The 15547-nt window shown below is 33.2% G+C and overlaps 1 protein-coding gene across 2 annotated transcripts in view; it reads left to right on the forward strand.

Annotated features, from left to right (window-relative positions):
• The window catches only part of PPP4R3B (protein phosphatase 4 regulatory subunit 3B), a 49813-nt gene that overhangs the window by 5412 nt on the left and 28854 nt on the right, over positions 1-15547 (forward strand). For both annotated transcript variants that reach the window (XM_054575428.1, XM_054575427.1), the window contains exons 3-7: positions 5688-5786; positions 7840-8463; positions 11169-11246; positions 12355-12471; positions 13912-14028. In XM_054575428.1, the coding sequence (XP_054431403.1) occupies positions 5688-5786; positions 7840-8463; positions 11169-11246; positions 12355-12471; positions 13912-14028 (1035 nt within the window). The remainder of the gene's footprint in view (positions 1-5687; positions 5787-7839; positions 8464-11168; positions 11247-12354; positions 12472-13911; positions 14029-15547) is intronic.

Genomic DNA, 15547 nt, shown 5'->3' on the forward strand with positions numbered 1-15547 from the left:
GATTTATTTTAAACGGGTAATACATTCACATTGTTAAAAATTCAAGCAGTATTTGGTGAAGTCTCTTTCCGACCATGGACTCCATCTATACAGTTTTCCTTGCTAGAAGCTACCAGTGTTAAATTTCTTGTATATCCTCCTGGAGGTTTTATGCATATGTAAACAAATGCACAGTCACAGATACTTCTTCTATTGGCATAAATGGTAGCACACTGTATACTGTGTCTTTTTTGGGTTTTTATTCCATTTAAGCTTTAAAGTGATTTTGTAACATAAATGGAAAGCTCTTAAAATGAACACCTGGGACTAAAAATACAGTAAGAGTTTGTAATAGGAGATCCTATTTGGAGAATTATTAAATGATATAGCTGTAAGAGGAGACCTCCTTTAAGAGAGTAGGTATAAATTGAGAAAAGAATAGCTTAAGATTGAGCCTTGTTGAATTGTCCATATTAATTCATTCATCTGATAATAATTGGTTGAACAATTCAGCTTGTGGGTTGGTCACTATCTTTAGTTTGGGTTTTTTAAAGTACATTTGAAAGTTTCTGAAATATTTTCAGTAGAATGATCCAAAATAGTAACATCAATCTGTAGGACTGAAGAACGCCACTAACTGGGATGGGATACTAATTCAGAGATGGCAGCATGGTCCAAGCAAGAGATAATGTTGGATCGGATTAGTGGTAATGGAAGTGGAGATGGAAAGGGATGGATGGATTTGAAATGTACATTGAAGATGTTGACAGGGCTTTCAGTTAAGAGAAAGATTAATCAATTAGAAAAAACTACAGAAACAGAAAAATGTGTTGTCTTCAAACCAAGGAAGATCAGAATCAGAATTTTGGTAAGGAAAGGACAGCTCGTCATTCAGCAAATGGCTGTTCATATCCTGCAAGAGAAAGATGAGAATATTCTAGGTCTTGGTTAGAGGAGTGTTCATTAAGATGCAGGTATGAATGAAAATGGTCATATATTTATTGTATCTCTTCATTGGAAAAAAGAAAACAACAATTGAGCCTATTAGGGTTTAGCCTGAGAGTCATTGTGGGGAATGGACTAAGGAGTATACATGGGAGAATGAGATTTCTACAATTCTGAATGCTGCATTAAAAAGAACATGAATTTGTAATGAGTAGAGTTCACTCTGCACTTTGAACTATAGATCAGATGCATGAGTAGAGGACAGGAATGATTAGTTTTGAAAGATGGGCGAGGTAATAGGTAGAAGTGTGTTCTGGGTGGTGGTTTGGAATGGGACTTCTTTGGGAAACTTCTTTGGGAGAGGTCTGTCTGAGGGTTTTAAGGAGATGCCTAGATAATAGAATACCATAGGGGAGAAGATTGGGAAGCAAAGTTAATAACTTGGGTTTTTTAAAGAATTTATTCAGATTTATAATGTGGCAGTAGGAACATGGATTGCATTTCATTATTTCTGGCTACATATGTGATTTTGAGCAAATTTTCTCTGAATCGCATCTTTTTAAATCAAGATCCTGCTTTGTGGAATAGATGTGAATTAATGTATGAAAATAGTTTAGCATAGTACCTGACACACGCTCAATAAGAGAACTATATTCATAATTTTATAAAAATCCCAATGTAGGCAGCATTTTCCTCTGTTCCAATGAGAAAAAGATCAAAGAGGTGAAATACTTTGATGAAAGTCACAGAAATAGTGGACAGTGAAACTTTGAGTTGTACTCAGTTCCCAATTCTAGTTGAGGATTATTCCATTTGTATCCAAATATATCCCAGATTTGAGGAAGATAGGATATTACTACTGTTTATAAGTAGTTGTCATGTTTATCTTGGACCATATGTTTTACCATACTATAAAGTCATCTGAGGAGGACTAGGTTAACTCTTAGGAGCTACTAGAGAGTTATACACTGCATTATTTTATTTGGTTAAACTCACTCATTTTCAGACTTGTAAATTGATTTTGCATCTGCAAATTCAGTAAACCTGCTGATATTTCTATTTTCCTTTTTTAAAAAGATACTCTTTGGAAAACTTCAGCTTCATCTGTATAGAATTTTGTCAGAATTGATAAGGGGCAGAGATAGGGTTGATCTGGCAAACTAATGTCTCAAATATTTTCATGACTCTGGATTTATTCATGTTAAGGAAGTGGATCAGTACTGGAGAAATCGAAACCAACGATCAATCCATTGGTTTGTTAGATCCTTTTAAAAGTGTCACAGATAACTTTGTGAATATGATATTAAAAACTAGAGACCCTTTACCCAAAAAAGATGATACAATTTTAAGGCATCTTTTAGACTCTGGATTAAGAACCCCTGATTTAAACAGTATATGGCTCAATAATGGATGTTTAATATATAAGATTGAAAATAATTTCTTAAAATAACACTACTAATACATTGTGGAAACCTGACTTGGTAAAGATTAAATTGTCAAACTTCTCTAGTTCATATGTTACTCCCATCCTGAGCTTGGACATAAACACCTTTCTTACTTTTGTAAAGGACCAGAGCAAATATAACTTTTTTTTTTTATTCTCCCTGCAAGCTCATTTTAAATCTGATTTCCATGGGGAAACAGTGACGATTAAATTTAGTAAAGGGGAAAAAACCCTCACAGCTTCTCTTGGGTTAACCAGAGGCATTAATAACATCCCAAAGACGTATGTACCACACAAGTGAGCAAATAAATATATCACAAAGCACAGTGGTAGAAAAGAGACCTTACTATGAAAAATTGAGCTTGGCTGTATCTAGACTTTTTGGATACATAGGAAACTCTGCCCTTTGACAGTTTTCATTATGTTTTACGTATTCTCATGCCAACTCTGTGTAGGAGGTATTACGCTAACGCTTGGAATGAGGAATTCTAAGGAGTGCTTCTTCCCAGTATCTTTCAACTGAGACAGTAGGGTGTGGAGAAAGGGAAGAAGGAAGGATGGGATTTGTCTTCCCTTTGGAGTAGAGCTGGAAGATGCCTACTCTGATACCACTTCCCTATCCTCTGTTAATCAACTAGAGGTAACACTTAAGTCAGGTTCTCAAATTTGACTTAAAGGAGACCCTTGTTATAAGTAACAATTCTTTTCCTGGCTGGGTGACTCAACTGGTTGAAACATCATCCCATGCACCAAAAGACTGATTTCGATCCCAGGTCAGGGCATCTCTTTCTCTTTTTCTCTCCCTCTCTCTCACTTCCCCTCTCTGAAATCAGTAAACATTGCCTCGGGTGAGAGGATTTAGAAAAATAAGAATCATTATTCTTAGAAGAGTAAGCATAGGAATAGAGTAGGCATAGGAATCTGTATTTTAACCATCTCCCAAAGTCAATCCCCTCTGCATTGAAAAAGGATTCTGACTCTAAATCCCATTTAGTTTCTGGGATTTTGACTAGTTTAGGGAAAAAGTTTCTGTTAGGAATGGGAATGAAAGAACAAAAGAAATGATAAAGAGGTGGACTCAGTTACTTAATTCAGACTTTGCTGTTTACCTGAACTTTCTCTTAGGAGACAGATGGGAACCAAAATTGAAAAGGCCTTGGATGCCTGGATTAAGGGTTTTGAATTTCATTCTCTTGTACTAGTGACCTCCAAAGTGGAATACACATTATGAAGCACTGGGATTTGAGAAGAAACCTGTTTTCAGAAGAAACCCGTTTTCAGAACTTGAGTTTTTCTAATATTTAATAAAGTCAGGTGGTCAAGAGTCAAAACCAGGTATGGTATTCTGAGAGAAGAGTAACATTTCCATGAAAAAGAGTTCCCCACCTGTTGTGAAGTATTGTAGCCTATCTGTGCAGATGACAGTTTACAGATATTTTCCAATTTAAACTAACCTGTAACCTTAACAGAATAAACAAGTGCCTTAAAAAAAGTTGATAAAAATAATGTAAGTGCAAATGAACAAGGTAATGGTTAAACTGACAGGTAGACTCTTAGTGTAATTGTCAACCAAGTGACAAAGCAGAAACAATGATAATGTAGATCTTACAAGAAGTTGCCCTTCCCAAAACTCACAATTATTAAAACAATGATGTCAAATATGGATTTTGTCTACTGCCCTTTGTGAGTATGCTGTGCCTTAAGTGTATATTGCGTCTTAAAATGCTAATAATGGTATAGAGACATTATAATTCAAATATTTAAAAATATTTTTATCTCTATGTGAAACTTTTTCTTTGTATTTTAAGTATGTTTTTAAACATTGATATATTAATATTATATATTGCTCTATATGATATATAAGTTATTTGAGGCACAGTTAAAAATGTTTTGGAGATGACTGTTGATGAAGCTGTTTTGAGGAGTGACCTTAGACAACTCAGGGCCAGAGGAAAGGACGGAAAGGACACAACCTGAGTGGGTGGGTGCATTAGTGCTTTAACCTATTAATAGCACTGCTTTTATTATTTTTTTTACATAGAGATTTTTAATAAATTTTGTTTGTAAAAAGAGTTTTGCTGTGTTTAAAAAGAAACATATTTCCATACCTTTTCTGTAGATGGTGGGAGCCACAGAAAGTTTTTAAATAAAAGCGTGACGTGATAAAATTTTAGAATACCTGGCAGAAAACTTCCCTTTCAAGAAGAATGGCTACACAGAAGCTAGAAAACTGATTTCCAGCTATTCTTTTTACCTGATTATGCAGCAAAAAAGTATTAATCTGAGGCCTGGATTAATTAAAGGATTTTTTTTACTTGTTAGAATTACCAGAATATTGATATGTTTTATTTTGAAGACTTTGTCTTTATTAATCTAGGGCTCACTTTCAATTTTATATTTTTAAATAGGTCAGATGAACAATTATTAAATGAGGTGTTTTTGTAGATTACATTTTTGGTAATTAGGGTATAAATTCAAATATGCATATTTTAAAAATTAAAGTTTTAGTATTGAACTTTCATTATGTATCCTAAAAAAATTTTCATTTGAGTGTTTCCTTGATTTTAGTGTTTAAATGTGTATGTGTGTTTCAGTTTAAGCCCAAACCTTAGCTTTTAATAAAGGGGGTTGACAACTTTTTCCTATAAGAGTGGAGATATAAAGGACGTTTTGGGAGAGTACTTACCTAAACCCTAGGGTTCTTAATTTTTCTACAACCTTAGCTGCTGAACTAGGTGCTATTGGTAACAGAGATAAAGCGAGTATCTCCATTTTACCATTGTTTCACATTTCCTAGTATTTTTAAAGCTTTTCCAAGTTTAAAGAGCAAAATAGGGTTAAACCTTACAATATTTTCAGTTATTAGTTAGCCTGTTTGCAACCAATTAACAACTGGCTTAAAGGGAAAAATAACTTGTAGGTGGTTAGTGAGAGGAACAGCTGACTTTCTGGAAAACAATAGGAAATAGATGACTAGAATGTCTACTTATAGTTTAGCCAAGAATCACTCGACTTTGAATTAAACATTATCTTGGTAACATGAGCCAGAGACTACTAACCTATTTTAGTCTTTTTTGTTTTAGAAAATTGCTCAATGTCATTCTTAGTGCCAAAGTTACTGTTCTCATTGCCAGTGTACTACTAAAGTTTCAGAGGGTAACAAAATAGAGTTATATGATGTCAATTGAGTGTATATTAATTGCACTTATGAGAGGGCATTTGTCGTTGCTATTCTGTTTTCTGTCCTTTTGATTTTTATTTATACTTTGTAATGATATCTTTTCAAGAATGATGATTTAGATTTTTTTTTTTTAAACAGGATACATTAATTGTTTGGTCAGAAGCTGAAAACTATGATTTGGCTCTAAGTTTTCAGGAAAAAGCTGGCTGTGATGAGATCTGGGAAAAAATTTGTCAGGTAAGTGTCTTTGAATAATACTTAACTTAAATTTGTATTCATTCCTAATTTTTTTTCTTTTTACCTAAAAGATATATATTATAATTTGGAGAGATAATGTTTTTGTGTGACATTGTGGTAACCTAATTCCTTTTATATTTTACAGCAAATTTTTTTACTTAAATATTTCTTTTGCATTATAATTTTGTTTATCACTTGAGATTTTAATACCCTGTAAAATATCAAGATCTTTCAAAAACCAAAAAGAAAAAAAAATAGGTTCTAAACCTTTTAGGTTTTTTACATTTGGTCACCTGTTTCCGAATGTTCATGAATACTGTGTGCCAGACACTAGTAATCGAAAGTGCTCGGGATCTCAACTTGTGAAGAGCTTACAGGATATAGGATCAGTGGTAACTCTCAGACAACTTGAATTCATTTAAAATAAAGTTTTTAGTTTAAAAGTTTCATATTTTCAGAAAATAGTTTTTCTATACTCCCCTTGCTGACACCCCCCCATTTCTCCTATTTAGCACCTTACATTAGTATGATATACTTGTCACAGTTAATTAAACAGTTATTATTTGTTATTATTATTCATACATTATTAGTAGCTAAAGCCCATCTTTATTCAGATCTCCTCAGCTGAAAAACCCAGTGATTTTTTTCTCTTCCAGGATCCTATTCAGAATTCCCTATTACATTTAGTAGTTATGTCTCCTTAGGTAAATCTTCACTGTGACAGAACTGGAATTTTAAATTAATTATAACACTCATTTTAACTACCATTTTCTGTAAGTGGAGATCACTGTTTCAGTGGTTGGCTACTGTGATATCCTTTTTTAAAAAACTGTTCCTTATTGTCGTTCAATTACAATTGTCCCCATTTTTCCCCCATTGCTCTCTCCAGCTCATCCCCCTGCCATTGAATCCTCCCCTGTGATGTTACAGTATTTTTTGACTACTGTCATTTTCATGTACTTAATCTTTCCCCTCTAGTGATTATTTTTTATTGATTGATTTTAGAGAAAGAAGAGACATCGGTTTGTTGTTTCACCTGTTTATGCATTCTTGCATGTCCCCTGACTGGGGATTGAACCTGCAGCCTTGGCATATCAGGGCAGTACTCTAACTAGCTGAGCTATCTGGCCAGGGCCTTCCCTTGCAGGCGTGTCCAACCTTTTGGCATCTCTGGGCCACATTGGAAGAAGGATTGTCTTGGGCCACACATTAAAAATACAAACACTCATAAAAGCTGATGAGCAAAAATGGTTTTAAGTAATTTATGATCTTATGTTAGGCCACATTTATAGCCATCCTGGGCCATATGCAGCCCGTGTGCCTCATGTTGGACACTCCTGCAATCTGGTGATTCTTATCCCTAGAGATTCTTGAGTAGTTTTATGCATATGACAGCAGTCATTTTTTTCCCCCCTTGGTCTTCCCAGTAATAGCACCACACAAGTGTAATAAAATGGCCTAAGAAAGTGTATGAACATTCAGATTCCATATAAAATTTATTTGACATATGGCTTTAAATGACTAAATTTTTCTTAATTGGGAGTAGATGGTTTCTTTTTTCTTACCTCATAGCTTATATGCATCACATATTGCTGAAGCAGTATTAGTATACATTATTAAATGGAAGAATTCCAGTTCACGAATAGTTGAAATCAGTAGTAAATATAATTTTGCTTTAATTTGTACAATATACATAGAATATGATACATATTGTTTTATTATTTCACCTTTGGTTTTACTTATTTTTAACCAGGAAATTTGATGGTGATGGCAAGAAGATCCTAATATTTATCCTTTATTTTTTATATTTTATTAAAGTGAGATGTAATTTAGACGTGAAATGATCTGTAGTTAGTAACTTAGACTCAAATAGCTAACCCTAAACTGGATGTATTTTCCCCCTCTAGACTTCACCTTTAATTAAGTGACTGTATTACTAGTACTGATTTTTTGCAAGGTATTTTTACTTAAACTCAATGGTCAGTAATTTGATTTCCAAAATTTTGAATTCTTTTATATTTTAAGGTAACCAGCTGTACTTGGATATTTTTAGGTTCAAGGTAAGGATCCATCAGTGGAAGTCACACAGGACCTTATTGATGAATCAGAAGAAGAACGATTTGAAGAAATGCCTGAAACCAGTCATCTGATTGACCTGCCCACATGTGAACTCAATAAACTTGAAGAGATTGCTGACTTAGTTACCTCAGTGCTCTCCTCACCTATCCGTAGGGAAAAGCTGGCTCTGGCCTTGGAAAATGAAGGCTATATTAAAAAACTACTGCAGCTGTTCCAAGCTTGTGAGAACCTAGAAAACACTGAAGGCTTACACCATTTGTATGAAATTATTAGAGGAATCTTATTCCTAAATAAGGCAACTCTGTTTGAAGTTATGTTTTCTGATGAGTGTATCATGGATGTTGTGGGATGTCTTGAATATGACCCTGCTTTGGCTCAGCCAAAAAGGCATAGAGAATTCCTGACCAAAACTGCAAAGTTTAAGGAAGTTATACCAATAACAGATTCTGAACTAAGGCAAAAAATACACCAGACTTACAGGGTACAGTACATTCAGGATATCATTTTGCCTACGCCATCTGTTTTTGAAGAGAATTTTCTTTCTACTCTGACATCTTTTATTTTCTTCAACAAAGTTGAGATAGTCAGCATGTTGCAGGTAAGTAAAATGAGGTGTTCCTCACAATTCTGTTTTCAGATGTTTAGTTTCCTTAATAATCCAAGTTGCTGTTCCTTACTTCTTTTTGCAAGATTTGTTTACTTTCATGGCTTTCTGAAGAATAGTTTCTTATTGTGACCTTTTATATTTTTAAGTGTCCTATGATGTATCTGGGATTTTTTTTTAACTTTTTTTCCTTTTTAAAAATTGTAGTAGAATATACATGACATAAAATTTACTATTTTAACCATTAAATATACAATTTGTAACATTAAGTACATTCACAGTGTCATACACGTATCATCTTTGTCCATTTTCAGAACTTTTTCATCATCCCAAACAGGAGCAGCTATTTTTAAATGATCTTTTATTCCATTTTCTGAGATTTACTTATGATCTGGCTGTGTATGAGTTCTTAAAACTTACCAAATAATTAAAATATGCAGCCAGGATTAAGAAATATTCAGGAAATGATAATTAGTCAGATTATTTGCTATGTGAGGTTGATTTTCTGTCTCCTTGAGTTGTAAAATAGAAGTTTTACATCTTGTTTATCATGTTAATCTTTTATACCTTAACAGCATAGTACACATGACTTTGGAGAGTTTTCTTTACTTGTGGTAATAGTGTACCATCTGAACAATTTTCTCTTTGTTATTTCCACACACATCGCTCAGTTTATTGGTCAGCCACTGTGTACCCAGTGTAGTGGTTCTCAGATATGGTCTGTGGACCACTGGGGCTTCCTGCATCCCTTTTAGGGAGGTCTGTGAGGGTTTCCCTTTTACATCTTCATGTCAGTGTAAGACTGTACTTTTTTCATTATATTTCAACCAAAACAACACTTCACAACAGATTAAATGATGAAGATACGATAATCTAGCTGTCCTCTTTTAAGTCAAACATTAGAGAATTTCAAAAATGTAAAACTGCCGCTCTTCTAAATTTTTCAAATTTTGAATCATATAGTTCTTGTAAAAATATTTACATAAACATAATAGCTTACTTTTAAAACTAATAAATGTTTTTAAATGTCTCAGTTTTAAGTGTAGTAAATATTGATAAATAGAACCCACATAATGAAAGGTCTTTGGGCCCCTCAGTAATTTTTATGAGTTTAGTGGGGTCCTGAGACCAAAAAGTTCAGAATCTCTGACTTAGTATTTCGTTGTGAGATTCGATATTATGATACTTCCAGCCATTATTCACCATTCTATTATTGTTGTTTTACTTTGTATATAGCATATACTTTCCCAGATTGTTCTTTGACCCAGCAGTTTTTTGCTATTCCATAGTAATAAGTGTGAGGGAAATTAGAGGGAAATTAAAATGTTATGTTTCATTTACAATATATAGAATCTGCTTTTTAAAAATCATACTGAACAATTTAGGGTGTCATTTCATTTCCATACAGGAAAAGTTTCAGTCCTAGGAGATGGGAAATAGAACCACAGTCAGTGTAGTTGATGTAAAGGACCCAGTGTTCGAAGCTGAAGTGTAGCTTTCAAATGAATGCTTTTGACTTCAAAAGGATTGCCAAAACCATAATAGTAAATTAGTGCTCTTTGATGTTTTAAAAAATAAATTATGCAAACTAATTTATAAATATTTGTAACACTTTGTCATTTTATATATTTTGTCATAGGTTTATTTGTGAAGGCCATAATTATGTAAATCAAATGTAGCTTCAAAAAGAAAAGTCTTACTCATTTCTGGTCCATGAGATGCATTTGATGAAATAGCCAGATACCTGTTGTTTAGGGCTTACCACATGATTGATTATCTCTTCTGTGCCAGCCATGATGCAAAATTCTGTTATCAACAGTATGTGAGAAGAAAGTAATTAAGTTGAAGGCCATTAGCTTCTAAAGGCTCATTTCTTAAAGCCTTAGAGTCATCAGTATGAAAAGCAGTTATTGTAGTGTTTTATCATTTCCTTGTATCCCTGGGGACCGCAGAACATGTAAGATTCTACACCAGCGATTTTCAACCTTTTCCATCTCATGGTACACATAAATTACTAAAATTCTGTAGCACACTAAAATATGTACTATATTTTTTGTGAACTGACAAAAATAGTTATGATTCTGATTCATTCACAGCAGACAGCTATTGTGTTGGTTGTTGTCATTTTTTCTTTCATTTGACAGTCCTAGGGAAAAAAGGTCAGTGCCCCTGACCAAACAGTCAGGTGTTACATGTTTTAAAAATTCTTTTGGCACACCAGCATGCCTGCCTCAGCACACCAGTTGAAAATCACTGCTCTGCACCAAAATCCCTAGATTATTATATTTCATAAATTATTGCTGCCATAATTCAGTCTCCTTTACTCATACTTGTAATTTAAGTTTTTAAATTGCTATGGACTGACAATGAGATCTTCGACTTGTTCGAATTGTTTAAATTGAGAGTAAATAGACCTCAAGAGGGAGCTAAAGAGGCCCTAAGTTAAAGTAAATAAATGTTTATACATGACTTATAGAATATTTATTTTCCAAAGAGTTCTTTATAGTTGAAGTTTCTAGTTAAATGTACTAATGTATGTATAACTAATAGTAAATGGTGTAGTAAAATTTTGAAAATTATTACATGAATGTATCCTGGAATTATAATTTGTATGTATCATATAAATAAGTATAACTTTATATTTTTAATGCTTCATAGTAATTAATGGTAATTTAAAATTAACATATTTTCTTATGTAGGAAGATGAGAAATTTTTGTCTGAAGTTTTTGCACAATTAACAGATGAGGCCACAGATGATGATAAACGGCGTGAATTGGTAAGTTATTTCTTGAAATTCAAACCTTTAAAGAGCACTTACTCTTGCCATACAGGCTCTTAATATTGAATTTGTTAACTTAAGAGAGAATTTTTATAATTAGTTTGAGAGGAACGATATATACTTAAATTATACTATAAATGGTTACTCTTAAAGGTTTTTAAACTTACTGTTCTATATATTTAGAAATTTCTTAAGATATTTGATGTGAGTTCCTCTCCCTGTGAGAGAAATTGTGTGCCTTACAAATCCCAAAATCAGATGTGTGGTTTATGTTAGGACATAACTACAAACACATGCACTTTCTTGGTTGTAGATACTCACATTATAGATCTGCTTTTCTTTTTAAGCAAATGGTAAGGAGACTGCTTCCTAAATGAATGATGAATAATTGCTTCTTGGAAATGTTTTTTTTTCTTATGAATGTGTTTATAATCACTTTTTTGAGATATGAACCATGCCTTGGGGAAAGAGAATAGTGTTACTATTTACCTGCATTTTGTCAGTTTTTCAGACATTATAATCAGATGCTTGGGTTTTTAAGAAGTAATGAAAGATTGCTGACTTAAAATCAAACAAGTCACTTTTGATGTAGTTATTTATTAATACTCGGTTCAGTTTTCTTATAAAATTAGTCCTGTAGACTAAGGAATCTGTAATATCCTTTCCAGTTCTTAAAATTCGAATCACACTTTTGAGGTCTCTCTGGAACGCAGCCACTGTTTATTATAGCATGGTTTCTGTAAAAATGTGTGCTCTAATTCAGAGTATCTGCCTTACATGGCATTTTTACACCTTAATGATAAGTAGAGGATAATATATTTATAAGTATGTATATATATGTGTGTGTTTGTGTATGCCTTCTTAGTCTCCATATATATAACATATATGCCATAATGCCTTAGAGAGGTAATTCTTCAATGTGAAGTTTACTTTTAATGGTATGCTAGTTTCTGTGTTCTTTAATGTTGGTTTTGAGGCGTCAGGATACCCTGAAAAGTCAAGGTCCTTAGAGGAGTGATTTCCACACTGTTGTTGATCACATTACAGTGTGCCTTAAGTTTCTTTTGTGTATGTCAGTTTCTCAGTGTACTTTCTACCATTACAGGTTAATTTTTTCAAGGAATTTTGTGCATTTTCTCAGACATTACAACCTCAAAACAGGGATGCATTTTTCAAAACTTTGGCAAAGTTGGGGATTCTTCCTGCTCTTGAAATTGTAATGGTAATTATACAGCTTTTCTTTGTTTTTGAAATTGTATATTTGTAATAGATTTTTATTATGGATGGAAAGTATTATCCATAGTGAATTTTTATCATTTAAGTTATAGTTCTCTTGATACTGAATTACTGCAAGAGTATTTTCAATCCTCAGGTTTTTATTAACTTAAGTTTATAATAATATGTAATCATTTGCATATAATAAGGATTTTTGAGTGAATAAATATCCACCATGTCTTTACAAGACCTTCTTTTCTGTAGGAATACTGAGTGTGTTCCATAGAAACAAATAATATAGCTTTCCTTTTAAGACCAGTGAGTAGAATGAGGGCAGGCTGAAACAAAGGGGCTCGTGCTGCATTGTGGGGTTAGGGCAGTGTTTCTCATAGTTTTGTTTATAGTTTTATCCAATGGTATTTATTATGTGAAAAATTAAAACAAATTTCTGAGGTAGTAACTTATTTTAAAATAATTCATTATATGTTAACATAACTAATAAAACTTTTATGACAAAATAATTTTTCCAAAACAAACAAAAATATTTAATGAGAAGAATGGTATTGTTTCACATTTTTTGCCAATTTCTTTAATGTCTGACTTAGTAGACAATAGCTGGAGTCCCAAGCAACTTGCGCATTTAATTTGTAGTGATATCACATGTCATGTAGCCTCTTGAAAATACTTGTGACAGACAGAGTGAAAAGGGCCAATAATGCCCTAGCATTATTTATGAAAACAGTTTTACTCTCATGCAGTTTCTGAAAACAGTCTTAGATTCCTTGCCAGGATCCCCTGGACCATACTTTTGAGAACTGCTGAGTCATAAAATGTCTTTCAGAATCATCTGAATATTTTGTAACTTACAAATCACTTACCCTTCACGTGGTGAAAAGGGCATTCAGAATCACCACCTTAGGAAACTAAGTTGTAGAAAAGACTAAAAATACCCAAAGTGTTTTCAAAAGCTTCCTCTATTAAATAGGAAAATTGTAAAAGAGAATCAGTTACTAAGGCATAAAGAACCTGGCAAATCCAGGACCAAAGAGATTCTAGAAGGTTTTGAAGCCTTAACTAGGAGATATCATTCACATTTTTGCATATATTTAAATCAAGAATTCTCTCCCACCCCCCAAAAAATAAAAACCATTTTGTTAAAGCATTTGAAAGCATTGCTTTATAATCCTATGCTGATTTCCTATATTTAAATTCTCCAAGAATTTGTTTTTGTGGTGGTAAAAACTGTGATTAGTGTCTACTAATCGTTGAGCTGCCTAAAAGTTTTTGATAGTTGTAAAAGGAAAGGAAGAAAAGGATAGAGAGGTTATATCTTTTGATTCCAAAATACTAAATTAAATCCGAAAAGTTGGTGTACATAGATTTGGGAAAAAGGAAAACACTAGCACAATGTTTGTCGACAACCTCTAACCAATTTTTCCTTTATCAGGGCATGGATGATTTGCAAGTCAGATCAGCTGCTACAGATATATTTTCTTATTTAGTAGAATTTAGTCCATCCATGGTCCGAGAATTTGTAATGCAAGAAGCCCAGCAGAGTGATGATGTAAGTAATAGTGCTCTGGTTCTATGTGAATTACCTGTAGATTAGTGTTTGCAAACTATTGAGAGTAAAGGCATGGCCATTATCTTAATCTTTTATGAAACAAAGTAATAGACTTTTTATCATTTGTGACTTTGGCAAGCCTGGAATATGTGCCAGTTGATTTGCTAATGCAAGTAGGCAATGGGATTGATTGTTTTTAAGAAAAGCATATTCAAATTAGTGTTGAGATAGATTGTCGTAGAATCAAAGTCTTAAATGTTGGTCCTAAAAACCATATCAAGTGCAAATGAATATGATTTCAAGCCCATCGGTCAGACACTTACCTAGTATAACTAAGGAATTACTTTCACTATGTTCAAATGTTGGGGGAAGTTTTTTAGAGAGGATGAATATTTAATAATGAGACCAATATTGTGTTTCCCCACTACAGAAATACTTACACTTAACCCTTACACTATTTTTAAGACAAAATGAACATACAACTGTAATTTTAAGTAATCTTTCCTTTTTTTTTTTTTAAGATCTTACTTATTTACTTATATAGAGAGGGGAAGCGAAGGAGAAAGAGAGGGAAAGAAACATCAATATGTGGTTGCCTCTCACACACCCCCCAACTGGGGACCTGGCCCACAACCTACCCACGTGCACTAACTGGAAATCGAACCAATGACCCTTTGGTTCGCAGGCCAGCACTCCACTGAGCCACACCAGCCAGGGCCCTTTCTTTCTTATATTAAATATATTTTAGTAGAAAATAACTAAAATATAATTATGTCCCTTCTTAAAGATTTGGAATCCCAGTGTTAATTCGATCCTTATATGAGTTACTGCTGAATTAAACTACAGTTACTTTATGTTTTGTGCTTGAACTCTTAGCTTAGAGTTTTACATCTAACTATTTCCAGCGGATTGTTTTTTGGGTTTTTTAAAGCAATTTTATTTAGAATCAGTTGGGCTAATGGTATAGTTTAGGCAGTAGAAAAGAAATAGAAGACATATTTTGTGTTGTTTCTTTTAAGGGTTTGGTTTTTTTTTTAAACCCAAGTAATGCTAATCTGATTTCAAAGAACAGATTCTTGGATTGATCTTTTCTTTAGTGCCATCTTTTATAAAAGGTAATTTTGAAATTAATACTCTGTTCCATCTTTAGTGATGTGCGTAAAGACATTCATCATAATATCTCTCAGACCATGAGAAGAGTAAGCTACTGACTTCAAGAATTTTTACCTGTTTTTATGAGAACTATTTTTTTTTTGTTTTTTTTTTAATTTTTCAATTACAGTTTACATTCAGTATTATTTTACACTCATTGCAGGTATACTGGTTAGATAATCATATATTATACAAAGTGTCCCCCCCCCCATTTTTAGTACCCTCCTGGCACTGTACATAGTTATTACAATATTAGTAACTATATTCCCTATGCTGTATTTATATCCCTGTGACTGTTTTGTAACTACCAATTTGTACTTTTTAATCCCTTCACCTTTTTCATCCAGTCCCCCAAACCTTCTCTGGC

The sequence above is a fragment of the Pteronotus mesoamericanus genome, unplaced genomic scaffold (assembly GCF_021234165.1).
Source record: "Pteronotus mesoamericanus isolate MK-2021 breed Mesoamerican mustached bat unplaced genomic scaffold, CSHL_Meso_final contig_291, whole genome shotgun sequence".
Lineage (NCBI taxonomy): Eukaryota > Metazoa > Chordata > Mammalia > Chiroptera > Mormoopidae > Pteronotus > Pteronotus mesoamericanus.